Source organism: Thermobia domestica, chromosome 10 (assembly GCF_964235325.1).
Source record: "Thermobia domestica chromosome 10, izTheDome1.hap1.1, whole genome shotgun sequence".
Lineage (NCBI taxonomy): Eukaryota > Metazoa > Arthropoda > Insecta > Zygentoma > Lepismatidae > Thermobia > Thermobia domestica.
In genome coordinates, this window is record NC_137463.1 from 230865746 (window position 1) to 230889962 (window position 24217).

At 33.4% G+C, this 24217-nt stretch overlaps 1 protein-coding gene across 1 annotated transcript in view; it reads left to right on the forward strand.

The window, feature by feature from the left end:
* LOC145663056 (androglobin-like) overlaps positions 1-24217 on the forward strand; it is a 201498-nt gene that overhangs the window by 92364 nt on the left and 84917 nt on the right. The window contains exons 15-18 of the mRNA XM_081729218.1: positions 680-834; positions 9599-9778; positions 12396-12552; positions 21846-21977. Coding sequence (XP_081585344.1) covers positions 680-834; positions 9599-9778; positions 12396-12552; positions 21846-21977 — 624 coding nt within the window. The remainder of the gene's footprint in view (positions 1-679; positions 835-9598; positions 9779-12395; positions 12553-21845; positions 21978-24217) is intronic.

Sequence of the window (24217 nt, forward strand, 5' to 3'; positions counted from 1 at the left end):
GCTCAAGGAAACGGTTAATTAATGAAAATGAATGATTGTGAAATTAAATTTTTGTTCTCTCCCACCGGGAATTGAGCCCGGAACCACGTGCACGAAAGACACGCGCCAGTCATTAGACCAGCGGGGAGGGATGAAAGTTATTAATGAAGGTATATAATTATTACATATTAGTCCTGGAAAGTCAGAGAAATTACGGTAAACTAGTATTGAGTTGTGCCATTCCTTTTATTGACATATAGTATCACAAAACATAAGGTTCTACTGAGGGTTCTCGAAAGCAAATATTATAATTTTGAAGTTACAAGTTTTTATTAGCACAAAGTATGTACAAAACTTTTACGCCGGGTATAAATTTCAGTGCCGATACTTATCATAGTTGCAACCACCATATCCACATATATAACGATATTAAGTGTTGTCAGATAATAGTCTGGAAATATTAATATTTACTATCTTTTGAATGAAAAAGTTTCGTTTGCATGGAAACAGCACTAGTTGTTAAAAAATAAATCATAATGCTCCCGGAAGCTTACAGTGTTTTTTTTTTTTTTTTTTCCTGTTTTCTACTTAATTGTACAGTACACTTGGAAATAATTCGTCTAAAGAGAGGTTAAACTCTTTTGTCTAGTTAAAATTTTAAGTTCAAAAAGGAAAAAAGAAAATTTCTTTCTTGTTTTAGTTGGGTCTAGTTGAGAAAGATATGCCTCGATATTCAACAAACGCTGCTGATAGAACCGACATGGATATTGTTAGAGAGTTTGACGACACGCTTGCAGTGCGTGATGCCGAGACATTCAACATATACAAATGGCTAGAGGAACATCGAGATAAAAGGTAAGTTAATGTTTTAAAATTTGCAATATCAAAATAATTGAGTGAACACTCTCTTTAATGAAAAAAGAGGAAAAGCTTCAACAAATAATAATAATAATAATAATAATGAGATTCAAAAACCAAGGAGGAGGAGGGGACAACTTTAAAATTTTAAATGGAAACTCCCTATTTTTATTGCAGATTCGGATTCTGCAACCAAAAATACGTAACTTTTACTTGAAGTACTTTTTCGTTATCTTTCTAGATGGTGCGACAATCGCAAAAAAGTGTTAATATGATCTACGTCACCTGAGGTTGATAATAATCAAAATATTTAGAGAAATTCACTAGAAATTCAAAAACCACGAAACAAGTATCCAATATTTCTAAAAGGTCTATTCAACTAACATTAAATTAAGTTGTCCTGTCCCTCCCTAACGAAGAAGGAGAGGGCAACTTTAAAATTTTAAATGGAAATCCCCTATTTTAATTGCAAATTCGGATTTTGCTACCAAATATACGTAACTTTCACTAGATGGTACTGTAATCGCAAAAAAAAAATATCATACGCCACCTGACTTTGACAAACCAAACATATCGAGAAATGGACTTAAGATTAAAAAATCACGAAACACATATCCAGTATTTTTAAAAGGTGTAGCACAAAATTAAATTGCTTTCACTTATATTTTAATACAACCGAGGTAAACCATTGCAATGTGAAAAGCAAAGTTATTATGCTTTATAAGCATGAAGATCAAGTATACAAATGTGTTCGTTAAATATCACGTGATACGTAAACATCTGTAAGTACAATCATATTTCACACGAAGACGTAAAAGAAATATGTTACAGGACAAGAATTTTATAAAACGTGGATAAAGCACAAAGAAATTTAATTGATATACTGGAATATTGTACTGAGCTTTCTGACCTGAAATGTTAATAACTCACATTTATTTAGTCATAATGATATGCAGTATATGAGAGAAAAACTAAAAAGAAAACTTTCTAAATACATGCTCCACGTCAAAGATGCTTAATATGAGTGTCTTTTGTAATTCAACACACATCAATCTGATACTAATTCTTGGCACACTCTTTCCATCATCCCAGAGACAGTAGATGCTTTACCTAACTCAAAGTTTAGGTAAATTACACTGGTATACAAAATAATAATAATAATAATAATAATAATAATAATAATAATAATAATAATAATAATAATAATAATAATAACGTTCCTGTTAAGAGAACAAAACAAACTATTTCTGGAAGATAACTTAGCCCTAAATCCAGATCAAATTGCAGAATTTCTCCATCGGCCTCAGTTTTCATGTGAAAGTGGTTTTTGTGCATGCCTATGGAAGCTTACGTAGACATGGTCTCGCAACAATAGTTTCTGACATAAAGTTTTTAAAAGTCGGTATTAGTACACAAAGGAATCAAAGGGATGAGCAACATAGAAATAAATACAAATTAAGAAGCTTACCTAAAAATGTTTTCTACCCGATTTCCTGCGAAACTTTGCCTCAGGAAAGTCCTTCGTGATGTCCAGCAATAGTCAGACAACATTGCTGCACTCCACTCCTTTGATAACGCTTTTCCATTTGAGAAATATCCTGGTGAAAGCGTTCACCATGTTCGTCACTAATGGCATCAAGGCTCAGATTGCAGATTAGACACGTTTAAATCGCGAACAAGATCGTTGAGACTACCTTATGTCAAAATTTGAGGGGCATTTGATTCACAAGGCAGTTCAAATGTTGGATCGGCATGAGTGGACAACTCATGTTCTGAACCTTCTTCATGCTCGTCACTCACACATTTTCTGGTGGCCGAAATAAAGTTCGTAGCACTTCTTCACGAGCGGGGACAATTGTCGTTTTTGCGACTTCAGAGTTACCTCTCCACAGAAATAACAAAAAAGAATTTGCCAGTTGACACAAGTACGAGTCATTTTCTTCTTCTGAATGACCACAGCACTCAAATTTCACTAACCTAGAACATCATGCCACTAATTGCCACGCTATCAGAACTCACAATTGTGCAACACTAGTGACAAGAATCACAACGCAATCCTATGTGATTGAATATGACTCATCGACAATGTTGGCAAATGTCACTCATTTCCTGGAGTATGTTCCCTGACCTCAGGGGCATGCATCGGAATTCCTTGCACTTTTCTAGATTTTATCTCACTTTCTCTTAACTTTATTTCAATCAATAAATCTGCAAGTTACTTAAATTCAGCCGTGGCAGAATAAACCATTTGCAGCGTTTTTACCGATTTTCAAGGATTTCAATAAGGAGGGGGTAGCATGTCATAAGAAAACTGAGTTCGATAGACAAAAACTTATTTCACTTTCGAATTTAGCACCCTTGACTTAGCTTAGAACACTATTCAAAGTCCTTGTGACAAAAATATTGTTGACCAGTGTTATCAGCGTGGCTGACATACTTGGTTTTTGACATATCTTTAACTGCTTTGAACACTTTTACAGACCAAAATCTGCAATTATGCGTATTACCGTGACCGGTTAAGTAGAACGTGGCTTGATCAGAAACACAATGCTGGTAAGAAAAGTAGGATCATCAATAGTTCGTTTCAGCATATCTTCAAACAATTCTACGTTCAAAGTCATCCTAATTCAGTTGGTGTATCAGGTGAATTTTGTATGAATGGAACTTCATTTTTTTTAACATACTTGCAACAGACATGTGAGTAATGTTATGTTGTTCGGCAGCTTTACGTGTGCTAAGGTAAGGGTTCTCAACAAATGACTGTGCAATATCAAACTGTTTGATTTCAGCTGTCGCCGATTTTGGTCGACCAGGAATGTCACGATCCTTCATAGTTTCCGCTTCCTCGAAGGGCCTTACGGTGCGCTCGACAGTAGATCTCGAAATGGGATTGTGTGGATCACGAAATGTTTCGTTAAACATTACCCTTACTTCAGCTTATGATCTTTGGCGATTGCCTCATCCTCGTATCATCAGGATAGATATCCTTTCTCGTTTGGAAAGTTTAGCCATTATTTCTTCTTTACCAATCTAACGTAAAGAGAGCGTTAGAACTTTGAGAGCTCTAATACAAATCAGTTGAAACACAAGAGCTAGGTTTGCAATAGTATGATAGTGACTATCAACTATAATCGCTTCTACGCTGCTCGTTCTTAATTTACTTTCAACCGTAAATATTTAAAGAATATCCCATAGGAGTGACAGATATGCGTATCTTCTTCTGATTAACTGGTTATCGCATTTGCATTAATTTTACAAGAGCACATTTGCTTTCTTTTCTAAATATTAATGATTCACTAATTAACCATACAGTTTTACTTTCTCCTCTTATGTAAAATCACCCAGCCTATATTCAAGTCAAATTGCCATTCATTTATGCACTATTACCAATAATGGTAATATCAATAGGTGCACCAGATAAGATATTCCAGTCAGCTACAAGTGTGTAAATTAAATAGTTTGATGCAGAAAATAGTTATTGAAAATTAAAAGGTATGATGACGGATAATTATGCAAAAATAGCCGAGATATGAAAATGGTTATGGAATTGTTTTATGTAAAACTGATTAATCACATTATGGGACAGAAAATAGGAACCACAGCAATTTGCATTTAATAAAAATTGGCGCGAACAACATTTTTTTAACATTTTTATAACACTTATTATTAAATTAAAATAATATGAAAATAATACTCAAAAAAGTGATTTATTTACTTTTGTGCAGATAAGTAGTAGTAGTAGTATTCCCCTTGTACTCCATGATATAAATTTTGTGACCAACTTAAAACAACTGGCTAGGATAGCGCGTACAACAGCTGGCTAGAGTAGCGCGCGGAAAAACGTACTTCCGGGAGTATTACTCTCCCGAGCGGGTCGTCTTTCTGTTATGTGAGCCTGATGAGCAACCAACACAAGTAGGGTTACTAACTTTTGAAAATGGAATACCGGACACCCTCAAGGAGTACTATACTCTTAAGATTATGACTTCATGCTCGTCAAAAATGTGAAGAACGTGAAAGAGGTTACTTCACATAAAATCGAGTGATTCGGAGTTCGAATTTAATAACTTTAGTTAATTTTGAAGCATTTATTAAATTTTTCTAATCCAGTTTTGGGTGAGTCGGCACATGTAATTCTTTTAAGTCTACCATGAATAATACACCGTATTTAAAACAAACAAACAAACAAACAAAAAAAAGCAAATTAGCAATATAATTATGGCATGCACAAGATGAAGCAGTGCTAGCTGCGCTCTTAAAAATGTACTTTTGTTGACCTTTAGCGGTTTTGATAAGTTCAGTAAACTTTCCTGCTTTCAACTCTTCAGCAAATTCCGCGCACAACAGGTCTATATCAAAGCGAATTATAAAGTCTACTTTACCCATATTCATCGACAAACGATTTCTTTCGTCACTCCAAAATAATCTGAATAGAACAGAGAATAGGACTAGTAAAAGGAAAAATTACCGGACATTTAACATCTGGTTTTGAGATCGTACCGGACACCGGAGAAGGAAATTAAAAACCGAACTGGAAAGGAAAGGAGTTTTAGCAAACTAAAGACCATAAGAGTTACCTCAGAAACTTAACAGGACAACAACGACACACCAACCTTAGGATCATATCCATAGAGCATGCGTTGGCTTCAAAGCTATGTTCTTAGGACAAAAGAGCCTGCAAAGTTAAATTTTAGTTCCAGTTTTTGTGTTTTCACTTAACTTACATCGATTTAAGAGATTTGCAAAATGTCCGAATATAATACTCCAGACATCTTGACTGTTTGTTATAAATATTCTGTTCTAAAGTAAAAGACTGTTGATTGATTCTACACATATGCATATGCCGATATAATTCCAAAAACATTATGATTTGTAGTTATTATAACAAGACTATAAGAATATGTCAAGCATGCTACTCTCACATTATTTGCAATCAAATAAAATTAGTTTGTCTTGTACTAGGTGTTTTATCTTGTACTAAAAATTGAATTATGTGCTGCAATTTCCAAATTAAGCTTCATCACTCGAAGACAAAATAGAATAGGAGAATTACTGTGTGATGCCAATATCAGGTATAGTGGGGGAACATTTTGGTTTGGTTTGTTAGAGGGTAGGGCAGGGGCGTCATTTCAAACTTCGCTTGAGGGGGCCAAGAACACCAGTGAGCATAAGACTTTCACGTTTTGCACTAGTATATTAGTAGACAATCGATTAAAGTATATGTATTCCTCAAACTCTTGGAGGGGCAATTGCCCCCTTCTGCCTTCCCCTAAATGAAGGCGCTAAGGCGAGGTCTTGCACCGGGCGACAATTAGCCTAGTTGCGTCGCTGAATTAATGTAATTTTATTCGAAATTTATGTGTATATTCAGTTCTTACTGTAATAGCAATTGTAGTATATCAATACACGACAACCGTGAAGCTGAATTCAACAGCAGCCACAGTTTTGTTTCAAAGAAACACCTACGTACAAAGTATTTTCTAATTTTTCACTACTCAATGCTGTAGATTCAAGAAGTCCGAATTTATAACAATAGCACTGATCTCCATTCCCACGGTAATTTTCAAAACGATACGATAAGGACACACACCACCTCACAGTAACACATACTTTAAATAACTGACCGCTGCTCAACTACTTGACTGATAAAATTCGCAACTATTGAAAAATGAAAGCAAACACTCAATAATGCCAAAACCACGGGATCTTGTTACAGAGGCGACGCCGTGATATTATAAATCATGAAAGTGATTTCAGATCTCTTTCTGCTGAGTTTCAAATTGTTATTTTTCCTAGGTCAAGAAACTAAACTTTCAAGAATTGTGTTATTAGACCACTATACTTTCGGCTTCCTTTTATATTCCGCGATAGGAAGCTTGTTGGATTTTGCTTGGACCGACATTCTGATGCTGGTACGACCCATTTGTACTTTAAGGGGACGTGAGTCGTGACAAAATTTTAACTCTTTCGTGGGCGAATTTTTCAACAAGGGGTGGGACGATACCTCCTTTATGCTCTCCAGCACACACTCAAAACAAACAAACAAAATCATTTCTCAAGTGCAATTTCCATTTCCACAGTGAAAAGACTAATGGGAATATCGCTTCCCAGTGCAGCAAATAAAAGCATACCTAGGCTCCCTTGCCGAGAAGTGTTTCCCATTGCGCACAAATGAAACGCTCAAAGAGCTTGATGTATGCAGATTGTAGCCGTGACTGTTTCCAAGAATATTAGTTGTCGCGTACGTTTTCCATATTTTTCTCTTCCTCCTGACCTTCTCTCTTTATTCTAATTTTCATTTGACCCCCTTTTGATTTGGCCCTTGTCTGGGCGGCAATTGCCGCCTAGCCACCCGGGCCAGTACGGGACTGCTTTAAATTATGGTAATAAAGATTTACAACGAAATTTCGGGAACTTTTTGACTGCTCCTCGTATATAGTTAGCCTAATTTTAGTGTTTTTTTCTGGTTTTTATCATCAGAGAATAGATAAAACAATCATACACTAAAAAGGGTTCACTATAAGTACTTCCGCTAAATATTTCATCAGATACGGAAGAGGAAGAAGTATGGGGAAAAGAAAAATTAAACAATAGAAAAGTTAACTTTGAAGCATTCACGTGACCGACACCATCATCGAATGAAGGGTGACGCGATGATGCAGCCAGATTGAAGGTAGAGATAATTCAATGGCACAAGACAAAACTAGTAGGACTAGTAGTTCGGTAAGAATGCAGAACATTGAACGAAATGAAATGAAAACTTTTTTAAGTTTTACGTCCCACGGTTATGCCGGTTAGGCTAAAGGAGACGGTGATGATAAGAGATGAGTGAAATGGTGGAATGAAGAAAGTGGGAGGAATCGAGAGAATTCCAAGAAAACCCACAAGCACGGTGTTTGTCCACCACAAAGTTCACACGGCGCGAGCTGGGATCGAACCAGGGACCCCAAGAACCATTTAAGAAATACGGCGAAAAATTAGAATGTCCTCCTTTTTCCTTGTTTCTCTATTTTTTCTTAGCTTTCTTCTTTCTAATATGTGTGAATATTAAGCGCATCTACAAAAATTTTGGTGAGTGCTCGAGCACCGTAACATCCCCGGAATCGGTGCCATTGGTTCTAGGAATAGAGGTTCGAGGATCTTTCGAGAATGATTTTAGGACGGGCTGGATTTCAAGTGAGGTAGTGAGTACGGGATAAGCAGGGTTCGTTAGTTTGTATTTTACTCGGCTTTTTTGTTTGTTTGTTTGTTTGTTTTGAATTGTTGCTGATAAGATTGAGGTGTATCCTCACTTGGAGGTGTATCCTGATGAAAAAATCTTGAGTTAGTTATTGAAGAACGATGTGATGGAACAAATATGGGTTCCCGGAAAGGCCAAGGTATGAGATAGGGAACATCCGATGTGGTTAGGGTGGAAGCTCTTGAACTAGAAGTATTGTAAGAGTGGCCAAGTTTTTAGGTTTGAGGAAATCACTTAATATAGATCAGTAGTGTTCTATTATAATGAACCCAAGGGGCTAGTAAGATGGAAAGCCATAGATTAAAAATTAATAAATAAATAGTTACTGCTTTTTTCGTTTCTTGCTTCCACTCTTCTCCTTCTCTCAATCTCCAAAACAATAGTGCATTTTCAAGGATCTCATAGATTCACAATATTTACATAAACAACACATTTCTTCATAAGAAATGACCTCTGCAATCCAAAAATAAGATCTTCTGTAAACAATGCGTCAATTTTTTTTTATTTGAAGCAAAGAAATAGGGTTGCCAATTTTTTCTTGTTTCTTTTGTAAAAACATGTGAGAAATGTTATGATGAATAAAAAAAGTGCTTAGATTTAAAACATTTTAATATATTACAAGGTTATGAAATAATTGCTGAGTATGGAGGTTCTTATTTAAAACTGTATATGTTCTTACTTCAAGTTGTATAAGGTGAGCAATGTGCTTTATACTGATTATTTTTAACGGAACTAATCAATTATGATTACTCGTATTGGAATCAATAGTGCAAGAACAGACCACCGCGGGCTAACCTTCACGACTTGGGGTCGATGGTTTGGCCACCCTGCAATTAATGTTGATAGATTTAATGCGCACGTCGTCCTGAAGCGTCCATTGTGAATCTGATGTCCACATTAAGCAAGGTGACCGGTTGGAAAAGGGACAGATAAATTTGACTGGGCAGTTGTTGTTTCTGGTTTCCTCATAAATCTGACCAGTACTGGAGACTGCTTAGCTCCAGTGCTTGTTGAACGCAGATCTATATTAGAAAAGTGGCATCTATGAATCCAAGCCAGACAAAAGTTTGGAGTAGTGATAGGAGGAGTGTTTGTTGTTTCGGGAACCAATATCAGATAAATCTTTCGTAAGGTAAGGTGGAAATATAAAGGTTGACAAGAGAGAAATAGATCCATTCCAGGAAAGTTGTCGAAAGTTCCAGTATTGGCTATTACTCAAACAATCTTTCTTTCTAATATTCTTTAATTATTTTAGCGATCATCACGTGTGATAAATCATTTATTGATGTGGATTTTCTTACTGTTCCTTTTTTTATTTTCTTCCAACTTTAACGTATCTAATTCTCATTTTCAGAGTCAAGTTTAGCTGACATTAATTTTATAACTTTAAGATAAAAATATAATAATTGTATATAAAAAAATAAACAAGTAAATTATTAACAATTATTTGGTTATAAATTTTGTGTTAATATTAGTGAAAATATTAATTCCTAGTTCTATTTCTCTTATTCTTTTTTGAAGACTACTGCAATATATAATTAGACTTCAGTCATATATAAGGATGTATAATGTTCAGAAGATGATGAAGAAACGCCAAACCTCGTCATCTGAATATCCAAAGTTGTACGACCAACTTCAAAAATTAGCAGCATTGGTGACAACGCTAAGCAAAAAGGAACGTATTGGAGTTGATATTTTAAGGTGCGAACAAAGAAGTATCGCATATATTTTTTTTATAATTTTTAAAGTATTCAAAAGTAGGATATTGCATTTGTTGATTTGTACGTTGGAAGTTTAAGTTCATTTCCAGCATCGACATTAAGGTGCAATTGAGTCGTCTAGTTCCAAAACGGCTCTTGTCCATTTACAGAAAATCCCAGAAAACCGAGAAAAACTGTAGGATCGATGCGTTTTGTGGAACTGGAAATATATGAGGATGTTCAGGTTTTTCACATGAACACACTGAAGTATTCGCAGTTGTACAAAACATGCAGTTCTCACATTTAAAAAAAAAAAAAAAAGTTTTCTCTCTTTATCTCTCTCTCTCTCTCTCTCTCTCTCTCTCTCTTCTCTCTTACATCTCCTGTTTAAACTTTAAAAAAACTATTATGGAATCTGTTATATAACTACGTAGTGGTGTATTTAGGATTTTGTTTCGGGGGGTCTATGCACAACACGGGGAAGCAGGAGTTGGGCAATGCCAACTTGAGTTTAAGAATTAAATATATTTTAATTTATGCATAAATTGAAGTTTTAATGGCAAGAATTGCAGACTGGCGAATCTTATGTGATATGATACACTCAAAAATTTAGCAATGAATCTAACTTTTTATTCTATTCATAGAAGAATAAGGAAGCATCCTCTTGGCCTACCTAATTTTCCGGGCTACTTATTCCCTTCTCTTGATTTTCTTTAATTCGAACATTTACCTTTCTTTATAACTAAACGATGCAAATATTCCTTTGCTATAATAACTAAAGTCTCGTTACGTCGATATCCGTGCAAGTTGATGTGGGACACCAGGTTTATCTATTAGCTCCTCTTAGTTTTGGTGTTTCTGACGACGGCCGCCTTGAATCACAACTAACAACGGTTGAAAGTATGATAGGAGAAACGAAAGAAAGTAACAACTAAGAGAAAGAAACAGAAGAGTAGAATGGATAAAAGCAAGAGAAAAAGAACGCAGTTCTTGCATGGAATAAAATTTGACAAATACAGTATTGTTTCTGAAAAAAGAGCACAAGAAAACGGAAAGTCAATGAAATTCTTAGAAATGGCAAGAAGGATTAGTTTTGTACGTGGAATGCGGAAAACAAATTTATTTCGGGGGGAGATTGAGCCCTATAGCCCCTAAATACGCCACTGTAACTATGTAACCTAGTGATTCAAACTACACGTTATATACATTAAGAATTCTAAGTTTTTTAATTGCCTACACCAAACTTAAAATTCACATGTTTGCATAACTTGAGGTCCAATAGAAATATGAGCTCTCTCCATCTCTGATATAAAGGCAATTAGGAACACTACACAAGATTATTATATTTATATTTGTCTCTCGCGTGAAAAATGATTATTTCTTTGAAGAAAATGGAGGTTATAAATAATACTAGTACACATTGTCATTAGCAACGGGTCTTTATAGACGATTTTTGTTTTAATGGAATGAAAAGTCTTTATTTGAAAATTAATACTTCATGAAAATTTAAAAATCGACATCATGTTCTCATCTTTACTACACATTTGTTCATCGCTAATCTTATAAACCTATGTGGTTCAATCTATACGACTACGTGTTATACAAAGATAAAAATATGTAACTACTTTCTGTTGTTTATAACCAGCCTCTGACTTTCTGAGGTTTAATGAAATATGAAAAGGAGTCATTTCATTCAGATATGAAATATCTAGCTTTAGTCTCACATTTTATCGTTCGAACATACTTTGTCGACTCATTAAGTATTTTCAGAGACCCACCAACTAATGATTAATTCCGCAACTGCCGCCTGTTTTGAGTTTAGATATCTTATCTGCCTATGAGTCTCTTGTTGAGACGAGCCCTAAACAAGCTTTGCCCAGAAATACTACTATTTCACATGATGTTTAAGAATTGATACAAAAATCCCACAACCAGCGACGTAAATCTGTCTTCAACATGGGGAAGGGGAGTAAGACCCTTCCCAATTTTATTTTAAAGCGACGTTCAGAATATTTCTGAAGTTGAAAAACAATGCTGTGAAGAATCAGGGGAGCAGAGTTGTCTTCAACATTGGAAGGTGGGCAGATTTAAGGCTTATTTTGGTTGGGGGAAGGGGAGTGAGACTCATATTACGGTCGATGAATCTGATTTCTGAGGTGAACCTGTTATATATCAGGCGATGTAGATGAAGTGGCAGTCGAACACAAATAATCACATTTCTCCCCCCAAAAAACACATTTCAAATCGGATTATTAGATGAAACAGTCCCGCAGTTCCAAGATTGAGAGGACATGTCCCCCTCATCCACCGGGATTTGCGCCGGTGCCCACAATGAATGTTAATAAGCATACATCATTTTCATTCACCCACATTAAAAATTATTTTTGGTGTGTGTGTGTGTCTGTGTGGGTGTTAGATATTTATGTATATTTTCTCATGTATTCCATACGGAAAAGTTTTATACTACTCATTTTTCATTGTTATAGTAATGACTATGAAAGTAACAAGGAATCATAGAATCAAATAATTTTTAACATTATATATATATATATATATATATATATATATATATATATATATATATATATATATATATATTCAAATTTCTTTCACTCTAGGAAAATGTTTGCTTCTTGCTCACCAATTGTTCCTTATTTTCCATTTGGAAATGACCTTAATTATTGTTTCTCAATGTCAGAGTTGAAAGGCACAGCAAATATGAACAATGAGTGGGTTCCTATACTTCGCATGGTTTTAAATTGTCATTCTACCATGGTAAGATTAATGATATTTTAAAAGTATATACACTTCACATGTAAGATAACTTATCAATGTTACACTCTTTCGAGTTAAGCATAACTTATATAATAAGAAATCTAACATAACCAAGATTTATTGCTGAATCAATTTTGTAACACTGGTGACATGATAATGATGTTAAAATCAAGGTGGGGAAATAACACTAGACTCAGTCATTTGAAAAGTTATAAGGTTCAGTCTTTAATAATCTGTTGTAATGTATTCAGAAATTAGCTATTTATAAAATATTATTATGTTCTGTTTGTCTGGTTACTATTTTATTTTGCGGCAGTGTTTTCTTGGATTACGAATTTAATATCTTATTTGTTATCAACTGAAGCATGCTGGGAATTTGCTGGCCCGCCATGTAAATTCGCCAAATGCTTCAGTTGACGTAATCGCCTGGTGAGTGAACTTCCATATTTTTACTAGGCTTAGAATATTTCTATATTTGTGAAAGTATAATTGAGTCCTGGTGTCAATACTTTGCAGATAAGTTATTATATATAAGAGAAAAACTTAAGATGTAACCTACCGGTTTACCGGTAACGGCACATTGATTTTTGTTTTGTTGTCTGTGTTATTATTCTGTGACACCTGTTTAGTTAATTAGTGCAGCATTGTTACCGTTAACATGTTTGCATTAAGTGTATTCGTTGTTATGTTAATTTCCCATTGACTCTTTCTTTGGTTCACTATATTTGCTTTTGTGTTATTATTCTTGATCTAAGCCGTAAGTAACTGTTGACTTGCTATTGTCCGTGTCCGTGTGAAAGTAGATAAGCCAATATATGTGATGTCACTCTCGTAAACTTTAAGATCAGGCTACTGCGATAATATTGACATTGGCAAGTTATACTAAATCTGAACATCAAATAGCGTAAAATTAGTAAATAAGACCGACATACGATGTAAATAATAAACTTGTAATTTGGATTACGTATACTGTAAAGTTTTATAATATTCCAATGATTACCAGAATTTACGTTTACGATAAATATTGTGGTTGTGCATTAGTATCATCTTCTTCGTATTAATGAGGCTTGAGACTGATGATGACAGTTGCTATTCAACTATCAATAACAAGTTACGTCTACAACTATCAATATTACGTTACTCTTTTGTTTAGAAAGCTGTGTCTGCTGTTACCAGACCCAAATAAGTGAGTGAAATGAAATTATCCTGAACGTCTTTAGAAAGTTAAAGTTTAGCAGAAAAAGGATAGGATGCAATTTCAATAATAATACTAAGATATACATGGTTAAAATAACGATAATTTGTAGTTGTTCCAAAATAATTACTATACATAGTTACCGTGTGCGAGTAGTTATGTCCTATACAAAGAAGAAGAAGAAGAAAGGATATAGTTAGCGAAAGAAAGGTGGCGGGGAACTCTGAGAAATTCAAAAGAGTTTAAGATGGAAAATTAATCATTATGGACTAAAACCTGTGCTAAATTGTTATTTTTGGATAAACTTGTGTGATATTTTGGTCTCCAAGGAGTTCCTGTTAAAATTTTGTTTAACCTGCTCGGCTATGCCACCGACAAGCTAATGGTTCCATGGCAGCCATTTTAACGTGGACCAGAATTTAGTAGACGTAGAAGTCAAGATACGGAAGGAATCCAACCCTGAAAGAGAAGAGATCAGTGTCGGAGTCTCACTCTACCTACGGGTAAACGTATCTGCAATTCGAGTAACCGAATTTTCTACATTTAATTATCAGGAAATTGAAGTTGCCAGCCCAAGATGGCGACGACGGAGCTACCATCATAATGTTATCGTGATGATAATGCATGTGTAGGATCTGTGACGATAATCTCAGCTTAGTTAAATATACAAATGTCTCAAGTTATTAGTATGTTTAGCTAAATTAGCGTTGCGTCACGCATCTTGTCCATCTCCTACGAATATCTCCACTTCGCTATTTCTTTCTAGAGAATGAAATCCTTTGTTTCATCTTTATAATATTTTGATACGGATATGAAAGTAACATCGAACAAAATTTCTTTCCGTTGTTATTATTCTTGTCAGCTAGGACCAATATAGTTTTCGTTTCGTCGCATTGTAAAATAGTTGTTGTTATATAATTATCTGAAGAAATCGTGGAGAATATAAGTTAGTCTCACGCGAGCGTTTACAATGGAATTCGGCTTCAGTTTGCTACCCTTCCTATAGTAAGACTGACTTGTAATTATCATTATGGTTAAATTAAGGGATGGTGCTGATCAAAATATAAATGTTTTGTCTCCCAAATGTAGACCTTGACATGTAAAGTGCCAAGAATGTGTTCCATAGTTATGTCAATAGTCTGTCACGTAGATTTTTTTCATTTGTCGCTGCATTTCGTATGTATATATATTTAATAGATCATCATCACGTAGAAATTATTGTGTAATGTCATGTTTCATGGCTAGGTGTAGTAGCCAGAGATGCTTAGTATTCGCTGCAACTTTGATGTTAATTTATAAAAATATATTGTAACGATACATGTGTCCAAGATATTCAATGCATAGGTGATAGAGATGGTTAGTTTTTTTTATTTATTTATTATTCTGGAACGTATAATATTGCAATTGGAGAGAGTGGTTAGATTGGATCAGACAATATCGATTTTGTTGTTTATATATATATATATATATATATATATATATATATATATATATATATATATATATATATATATATATATATATATATATATATATATAGTGTTAAGTCAGTCTTAATTAGATACCGTAGATGGCTAACATTTATAATACTATAAATAATAAAAGTTATATAAATATAAATAATATATATAAGGAATAAATGAACAAGTTAGTGGATCTTATGACTGGTATACTACTTTAGTAAGAATCTTAATTTTTTCTTTTGTTTAAGCATTGAATTTAATAAACTGTACAAAATAAATTCCTTTTCAAAGAGTGCTATTTTTTTATATATATATTTTGAGATATCATTATTATTAGTTGTCATTTTTCTTTCTAACTTGAGGCTGACGCCATTTTTGAAAAAAAAAGGCCTACTGTGTCCTTGTGGTATGTCAAAATGCCTGTAGTAATAATGGACTCAAAAATATTGCATATACATGTAATGGTTAACAAGTGTTTTGTCTGAATGTAAACAATTTCGTAGCTACGACCTTTTTCTTGTTATTTTTGTTAATAAATATATATTTACAATTGTTAATTACTGACTTCTGACATTTACAAAGCCAGCAGCATTACCCCCAATATCATTAACAGAATATTTATGTATATTTCGTTTAGTACCAGAAACCTAATTTGACTACTTGGGAAGGTTTTCCACTCATCCAGCTGTGTGGCTATTTTGTCTCTTCGGCCTTACAAATACATATAATACATTTAGGATTTATTCAATTTGTCTTGGATGGGTTGTGAGGTTGGGGAGATAAAATAATTACACTGATAATGTCCTGTTGATGCTTTTGTGTAATCCTTTTAAGTTAAAAGTAGTATGTGTGTAAAGAGTATGTGATAACGTTAGTAAAAGACATACAATAATCTAATTGAGGGGTCTAATGAGAGAGGGAGCTATGCCACAAATCTTGAAAATTTTAGTTTTTGCCAGTTTTAGTCTTTTGTCATCTATCATGTGAACTACAACCATGTGACGTAGCTCCCGCGTTTTCTGCAGCAGATATTCTGAGTTCATGAATTCATGTTCAGCAGCATTTTGAGTGAGAAAAGGAGCTATGCCACTTACCGACGGTGTCTGGTATACCAGGAAAGGACGTACCAACAGTTGAACAGTAAAATAGTAAGAGTGGTGTTGCACTATCCGGTACTAGCTTTCTTTCATATCACGAAAATAACTGCTATGAAATTTGATACAACACTACCAGGTATACTCTTCTTCAAATACACCTATTTTGAGATGAAACTCTTCAACAAGATGCCATTTCGTCGCTTCAAAACCAGAAGAGATCTCGTGGTTGATTATCAGTGGAGTTGAAGAAATACCACTACTCCGTTCACATGAGCGACCCACATCAGCCCTGAAGTTAAAAGATTTCATGGCGATAATGCCTTATGCTTGTCCAGTTTTTCATGATGTTTACCAAAAACTAATATCCACAGAAACAATGGACAGTGAGGATACTCGTGAAGATATGGTGTCTTTCTGTAGTATATACTTAAACCTGTGAAAATGATGTACACTCGGGCAAAAGTATTCAAGTCATGTTAAAAGTCTTTGAGGTACTGTATTGATTTTTCCGCATGGGTATACTACAAACATCATACCATGCATTTCATAATAATGCTTTTATATTGAAATTCATATTTTACCTTTTGCACAATTTACCTAGCAATAAGTTAAAAAGTAAAAAGCTGACCCTTTTGTTATACAAATTGTGACGCAACACGATGCTTTAGAAAACTCAATTTATTTTCATTTCTTGTCAAAGTGGCATAGCTCCCTCTCTCACTGGACCCCTTAATTAACGGTTTATTTTGCTACGTATACAGTACATAAATAAATAAATAAATAAATACCGATTTCTTCAACCAAAATAAAAACTGTCAGTTGTTGTTGCGAAAAACATACTTTTGAGCAACAAAACAAGTTCGTTTTTCTTTCTAATTTCTCGAGAATTACACATGGAAATTTACTCTTAAACATGCTCTCTTGTTTATCTTGATGTGATCTATTTATTAATATATGTCTTATGTTTTACTTTAACAAAAATTCAATTTCAAGATTTAATGGTAATTACAGGCTATATCTTAATTTAAATATATTATGTAGTATAATCTTGAAAAGAAAGTATTGCAGTCTCAATTTAATCGTATTATGTTCTATAATCTTAGTAGTATCATAATGAATAGCTTGATAAGAAAGTATTGTAGTCTCAATTTAACCATATTATGTTCTATAATCTTGGTAGTATCATAATCAAGAGCTTGATAAGAAAGTATTGTAGTCTCAATTTAACCATATTATGTTTTATAATCTTGGTAGTATCATAATCAAGAGCTTGATAAGAAAGTATTGTAGTTTCAATTTAACCATATTATATTTTATAATCTTGGTAGTATCATAATCAAGAGCTTGATAAGAAAGTATTGTAGTCTCAATTTAACCATATTATGTTCTATAATCTTGGTAGTATCATAATCAAGAGCTTGGTAAGAAAGTATTGCAGTCTCAATTTAACCATATTATGTTCTACAATCTTGGTAGTATCATAATCAAGAGCTTGGTAAGAAAGTATTGCAGTCTCAATTTAACCATATTATGTTCTACAATCTTGGTAGTATCATAATGAAGAGCTTGGTAAGAAAGTATTGTATTCTCAATTTAATCGTATTATGTTCTATAACCTTGGTAGTATCATAATGAAGAGCTTGGTAAGAAAGTATTGTAGTCTCAATTTAACCATATTATGTTCTATAATCTTGGTAGTATCATAATCAAGAGCTTGGTAAGAAAGTATTGCAGTCTCAATTTAACCATATTATGTTCTACAATCTTGGTAGTATCATAATGAAGAGCTTGGTAAGAAAGTATTGTAGTCTCAATTTCATCGTATTATGTTCTATAACCTTGGTAGTATCATAATGAAGAGCTTGGTAAGAAAGTATTGTAGTCTCAATTTAACCATATTATGTTCTATAATCTTGGTAGTATCATAATCAAGAGCTTGGTAAGAAAGTATTGTAGTCTCAATTTAACCATATTATGTTCTACAATCTTGGTAGTATCATAATGAAGAGCTTGGTAAGAAAGTATTGTAGTCTCAATTTAATCGTATTATGTTCTATAACCTTGGTAGTATCATAATGAAGAGCTTGGTAAGAAAGTATTGTAGTCTCAATTTAACTATATTATATACTATAATCTTGGTAGTATCATAATGAAGAGCTTGATAAGAAAGTATTGTAGTCTCAATTTAACCATATTATGTTTTATAATCTTGGTAGTATCATAATGAAGAGCTTGATAAGAAAGTATTGCAGTCTCAATTTAACCATATTATGTTTTATAATCTTGGTAGTATCATTATGAAGAGCTTGATAAGAAAGTATTGCAGTCTCAATTTAACCATATTATGTTTTATAATCTTGGTAGTATCATAATGAAGAGCTTGATAAGAAAGTATTGCAGTCTCAATTTAACCATATTATGTTTTATAATCTTGGTAGTATCATTATGAAGAGCTTGATAAGAAAGTATTGCAGTCTCAATTTAACCATATTATGTTTTATAATCTTGGTAGTATCATAATGAAGAGCTTGATAAGAAAGTATTGTAGTCTCAATTTAACCATATTATGTTTTATAATCTTGGTAGTATCATTATGAAGAGCTTGATAAGAAAGTATTGTAGTCTCAATTTAACCATATTATGTTTTATAATCTTGGTAGTATCATAATGAAGAGCTTGATAAGAAAGTATTGCAGTCTCAATTTAACCATGTTATGTTTTATAATCTTGGTAGTATCATTATGAAGAGCTTGATAAGAAAGTATTGCAGTCTCAATTTAACCATATTATGTTTTATAATCTTGGTAGTATCATAATGAAGAGCTTGATAAGAAAGTATTGCAGTCTCAATTTAACCATATTATGTTTTATAATCTTGGTAGTATCATAATGAAGAGCTTGATAAGAAAGTATTGTAGTCTCAATTTAACCATATTATGTTTTATAATCTTGGTAGTATCATAATGAAGAGCTTGATAAGAAAGTATTGTAGTCTCAATTTAACCATATTATGTTCTATAATCTTGGTAGTATCATAATCAAGAGCTTGATGAGAAAGTATTGTAGTCTCAATTTAACCATATTATGTTTTATAATCTTGGTAGTATCATAATGAAGAGCTTGATAAGAAAGTATTGCAGTCTCAATTTAACCATATTATGTTTTATAATCTTGGTAGTATCATAATGAAGAGCTTGATAAGAAAGTATTGCAGTCTCAATTTAACCATATTATGTTTTATAATCTTGGTAGTATCATAATGAAGAGCTTGATAAGAAAGTATTGCAGTCTCAATTTAACCATATTATGTTTTGTAATCTTGGTAGTATCATAATGATGAGCTTGATAAGAAAGTATTGCAGTCTCAATTTAACCATATTATGTTTTATAATCTTGGTAGTATCATAATGAAGAGCTTGATGAGAAAGTATTGTAGTCTCAATTTAACCATATTATGTTTTATAATCTTGGTAGTATCATAATGAAGAGCTTGATAAGAAAGTATTGCAGTCTCAATTTAACCATATTATGTTTTATAATCTTGGTAGTATCATAATGAAGAGCTTGATAAGAAAGTATTGCAGTCTCAATTTAACCATATTATGTTTTATAATCTTGGTAGTATCATAATGAAGAGCTTGATAAGAAAGTATTGCAGTCTCAATTTAACCATATTATGTTTTATAATCTTGGTAGTATCATAATGAAGAGCTTGATAAGAATGTATTGCAGTATTAGATTCCTCTCAATGAGTGGGATGGTTCACGTACAGCACTCATTTTTTAGGTTTGTAAGCTTTTTTGCGGCTAAGCGGTGAGCGTACGCCCCTTTGACGTGGGAAACCCGAGTTTGATTCCCAGCTGGAGCTAATGAGGTTCGGATTTCACATCCACATCTCATATAGCCTCGCTGCTGAATGGGACATTAAACTCAAAATCAAATCATTTCTACTTTTACAAAGTATTTTTTTAAAATTTCCTTTAAAGGAATACATGAGCTTTTACACTCAAGCATATCCTTGTTTCAGCTCAACAAGATCTGTCCATTGGTACAGTCAGTGACAAAAGTTATTTCCGTTTGATGAAATTAATTTCGTAAATAACTTCAGAATGGAAGGACAATTTGAGTACAGTTTTCAGTAAATTAAAAACAATGTAATTTTCTGTACGTAACTACCACCGCTATTTTCAAAATATCAGCTGTACCACCGTTAATCTCAAAATAAATTTTACCAAACGGAAAGAACTTTAGTTGCTGACCGGACATGTCTCTCTTTGAGCATGTTTCTTTTTTCGTTAAGCGTTTAATAATATTATAGAATAACTATCTTTGTATCTATAAACAAAATCTAAAGAAAGTTTCATGGAAATGTAACTTGAAAGGCCTGATTTAGCAGGTGGTTTTTAGTTTGGTAAAGTTAGGTCATCACACTAGATACCATTACTGTTATCTGACCTTTGTAACCAGAGTTTGACATTTCTTTTAGTTTACTATTTTTTTTCAGTTGCGTCACGATAGCGTACTGTATCACCACCGAAAATCTATAGTCTTACAGGAAACCGAACCCATAATCAAGCGCACCGAAAGTATGTTAAAATAATGAAAAAAGGAACACATTTATCCTAGGAAAAAACAAAATAATAATATATTATTTTTCTCTGTTATCATTGAATAAATTAATTATTAACATATTGCGAAAGATAGTTACAAGAAAAGGATCGTCTATATATACAGGATGTTTCAAAACAACACCGACAATGTTTGGGAGGTGATTCCTGACACCAAGATAAGACAAAAAGTATAGACCAACCTGGGTGCACAAATGCTTCCTTTCGGAGTTATAGGCTGCCAGAAACATGAAAAAATGAACTTTTAAAGGCCCTTGGCTTCAATACTATGGGAGCTACCGTGGTCGGGTCAGGACCACTTAGGAACTAGTATGTGACCTATCCAAATATCTATGTTTCAGAATCCTATGGAACTTCCGTAACAATTTTTATAGAGGGAATTTGAAGTACTCACCAACTACCTCTATAAAAATGGTTGTGGAAGTACCGCAGAATTCTGAAATATGGATATTTGGATAGGACACATACTAGTTTCTAAGGGAAGTCTTAACCCGACTACAGTGGGTACCATAGTGTCGGAGCTATGGACCTTAAAATTCATTTTTTTTTTTTTTTCATGTTTTCGGCAGCCTATAACTTCGTAAGGAAGCATTTCTGTACCCAGGTTGGTTTATACTTTTTCTCTTATCTTGATGTCAGGAATCACCTCCCAGCTGTTTCCATGAGAGATTCATAAAAGTGAAAGATATTGTAATGGTGACAACTTTATCGAGTTTGTTTGATTTATTTATTTTATTTAAGCTTTGCTCAATTAAAAGAAATAATAAAAAAAAAATTAAAAATTATACAATGTGAAACTAGCTTTAAAAGATCAAGAACAGATAATTTATATTTGATATATGTAACTGTATTTGTCTCGTGTGAGTCACTTTTTTTTTTTTTTTTTTTTTTAATGGTAACTTTATTTCAGACGGTACCAGCCAGTCTTGAGTTATTCTGCGCCTTACCGGTTTATGTTCTTCGTGTAGTAGACAATGACACAGGATTGGAAGTGCCCAGAATGATTAATTCTGTTGAACCTTACGAATACTCTCCAAACGAGGTATAATTGCATTATTTCATTTGCATTTAATATTTACTAGAATATTTATTTTTGTTAAAGAACGTAAAAAAAAAAAAAAAACACTTCACATATTTAGCTTTGTCTATTTTTTTTTTTTTTTTTTAATTTCTTAACTTTTACTTTGATTAGCTGCAGAAGAGCGCTAAGTGTCATAACTATCAAAGCTGAACCCGCAGAACCAGAAAAATGACGTTCTGCAAAAGGAACAAACCCACAAAAATAAAATAAAATAAATGAAAGCGAAAAGAATGAATAATATTCATTTTTAAGTGCACGTTCAGAAGTTCAGCAACTTTTATCTTTTACTAAAGATATGAAATTACCTATATAAATCCTCAAAGTTAAAGCAGCAAAAATAATGATATTCACAATTTGTATTTTCTCTTATTCACTCCTTTTGTTTCAGTAGGTTTAATGTAATCAATGTTTCACTGTTTTCTCTCTCTATTACTACTTTAATCACAATATAGGGTGTACCAAAAAGGACTTTGCAACTTTGAAAATTCATATTGATTGATTCATTTATCTTACAGACATGGTTTTGGTGTAATTTTGTAGCAAAATACATCAAGTTTTGACTCACGTAGTACACTAGTTCAGGAACAAGCCACTGCAAGCGCTAGCGTCAGTTGCAGTAAAGATGGCTGCCTTTACTGGTCCCGAGCGTGCTCGTTGTGTGTTTTGGTTTGAAGAATCCAAGTCTGCGAGAACTGTGCAGCGTAATTTTCGTACAAAGTATGACATGTAATTTTCGTACAAAGTATGACATGTAATTTTCGTACAAAGTATGACATGTAATTTTCGTACAAAATATGGCAAAAATTTTCCCATACTTTTTATCAGTGGCATAAGTATTTTATTGACACTGAATGTTCGGTAAGACACGACAAATCTTGAGGTAGTTTCCGTGTGTCTGAAGATGTTGTAGAGCAAGTGAAACTTCAGATGGGATGTGTGCTGCATCACCAATGGAAGCCACATTGAAGCTTTTGAAGTATAAGGTAAAAGAAAAGTATGTATTTTGCTACAAAATGACACCAAAGCCATGTCTGTAAGCTAAATAAATAAATCAATATAAGTTTTCAAAGTTGTAAAGTCCTTTTTGTTACACTCTGTACTTAAAATCAGTCCCTTCAATATAAAACCCACAACAGCAACAATTTATTTTTTCAGTGTGCTCAGTATATTGTACTTGCAACTAAACTCGAAGCCTGGCAATCGAACTCCGGTATGCAGCTTGCCATATCGGCGAGTTAATTACTGGAACATACAATCATTCTTCAAAATCCATACTTTCTAACTCTTAAGGCTGTTTTCTGTTTCAGTAAGATGTTTTCACTCCTTGAATTAAATTGAATTTATACGTGTAAAGAATATGATGTAACGAAGCAGATGTTAGTTGAAGCATTGATTTGTATAATTATTTGAATTTAATATGGTGTACGAGTAAGGCCATTAAAATTTGAATGTATTATGGTGGTCCCGATTTCAACTTAAAATGTAGATTCACGCCTCATATAACCTCTCTGGTGACAAGAGACGCTAAATTTCAACAAACAAAGATTTATTCGGACTATTTTATAGATGAGATATTTTGTCGGTAAAGGGGCGAAGTGGCGTAACTCGAAAACACCATTTTGAGTTATGGCCATCATTTATCCTTATTTAACCTCCTCTATGAACCGTAAAAAATTCTTAAGTAAATTCCCGAGATAAGGAAAACATAAACTTTCTGCAAATGATGTATTTTGAAATGTGTAGTACGGTAAACGTTAAAGAGACATTTCAAATTGCTCTCTTGTAAAATTATAAAAAGAAATCAAGATACGCTACTTCTCCTCTGCACCGACAATTTATTTTAAATTTCTTTCAATCTGTTTATTACTCATATATGGTGTTGTGTATTGTAAATACCAATTTGAGGATAGTAAATGTTGTAACGACTTTATTGGCCCATGTAATGAAAAGCTGTATAATGAAATGAAATCAAATTTCTAGTTTAACGCCTTCATGGTTATGCACAGAGGCTAAGGGGACGGTGATGATAATGGTAGAATGAAAAAGTGGGAGAACCACGTCAAAATTCAGGCACACGAACTTTTCCCACCATAAAATTCATTTTGGCGCGAGCTGGGATTAAACCAGGGGACTCATGCACCAGAGATGGTGATTCACAACTAATCCACCGTGGCCTCCAAACTGAAAGGCTGTTTACTTAT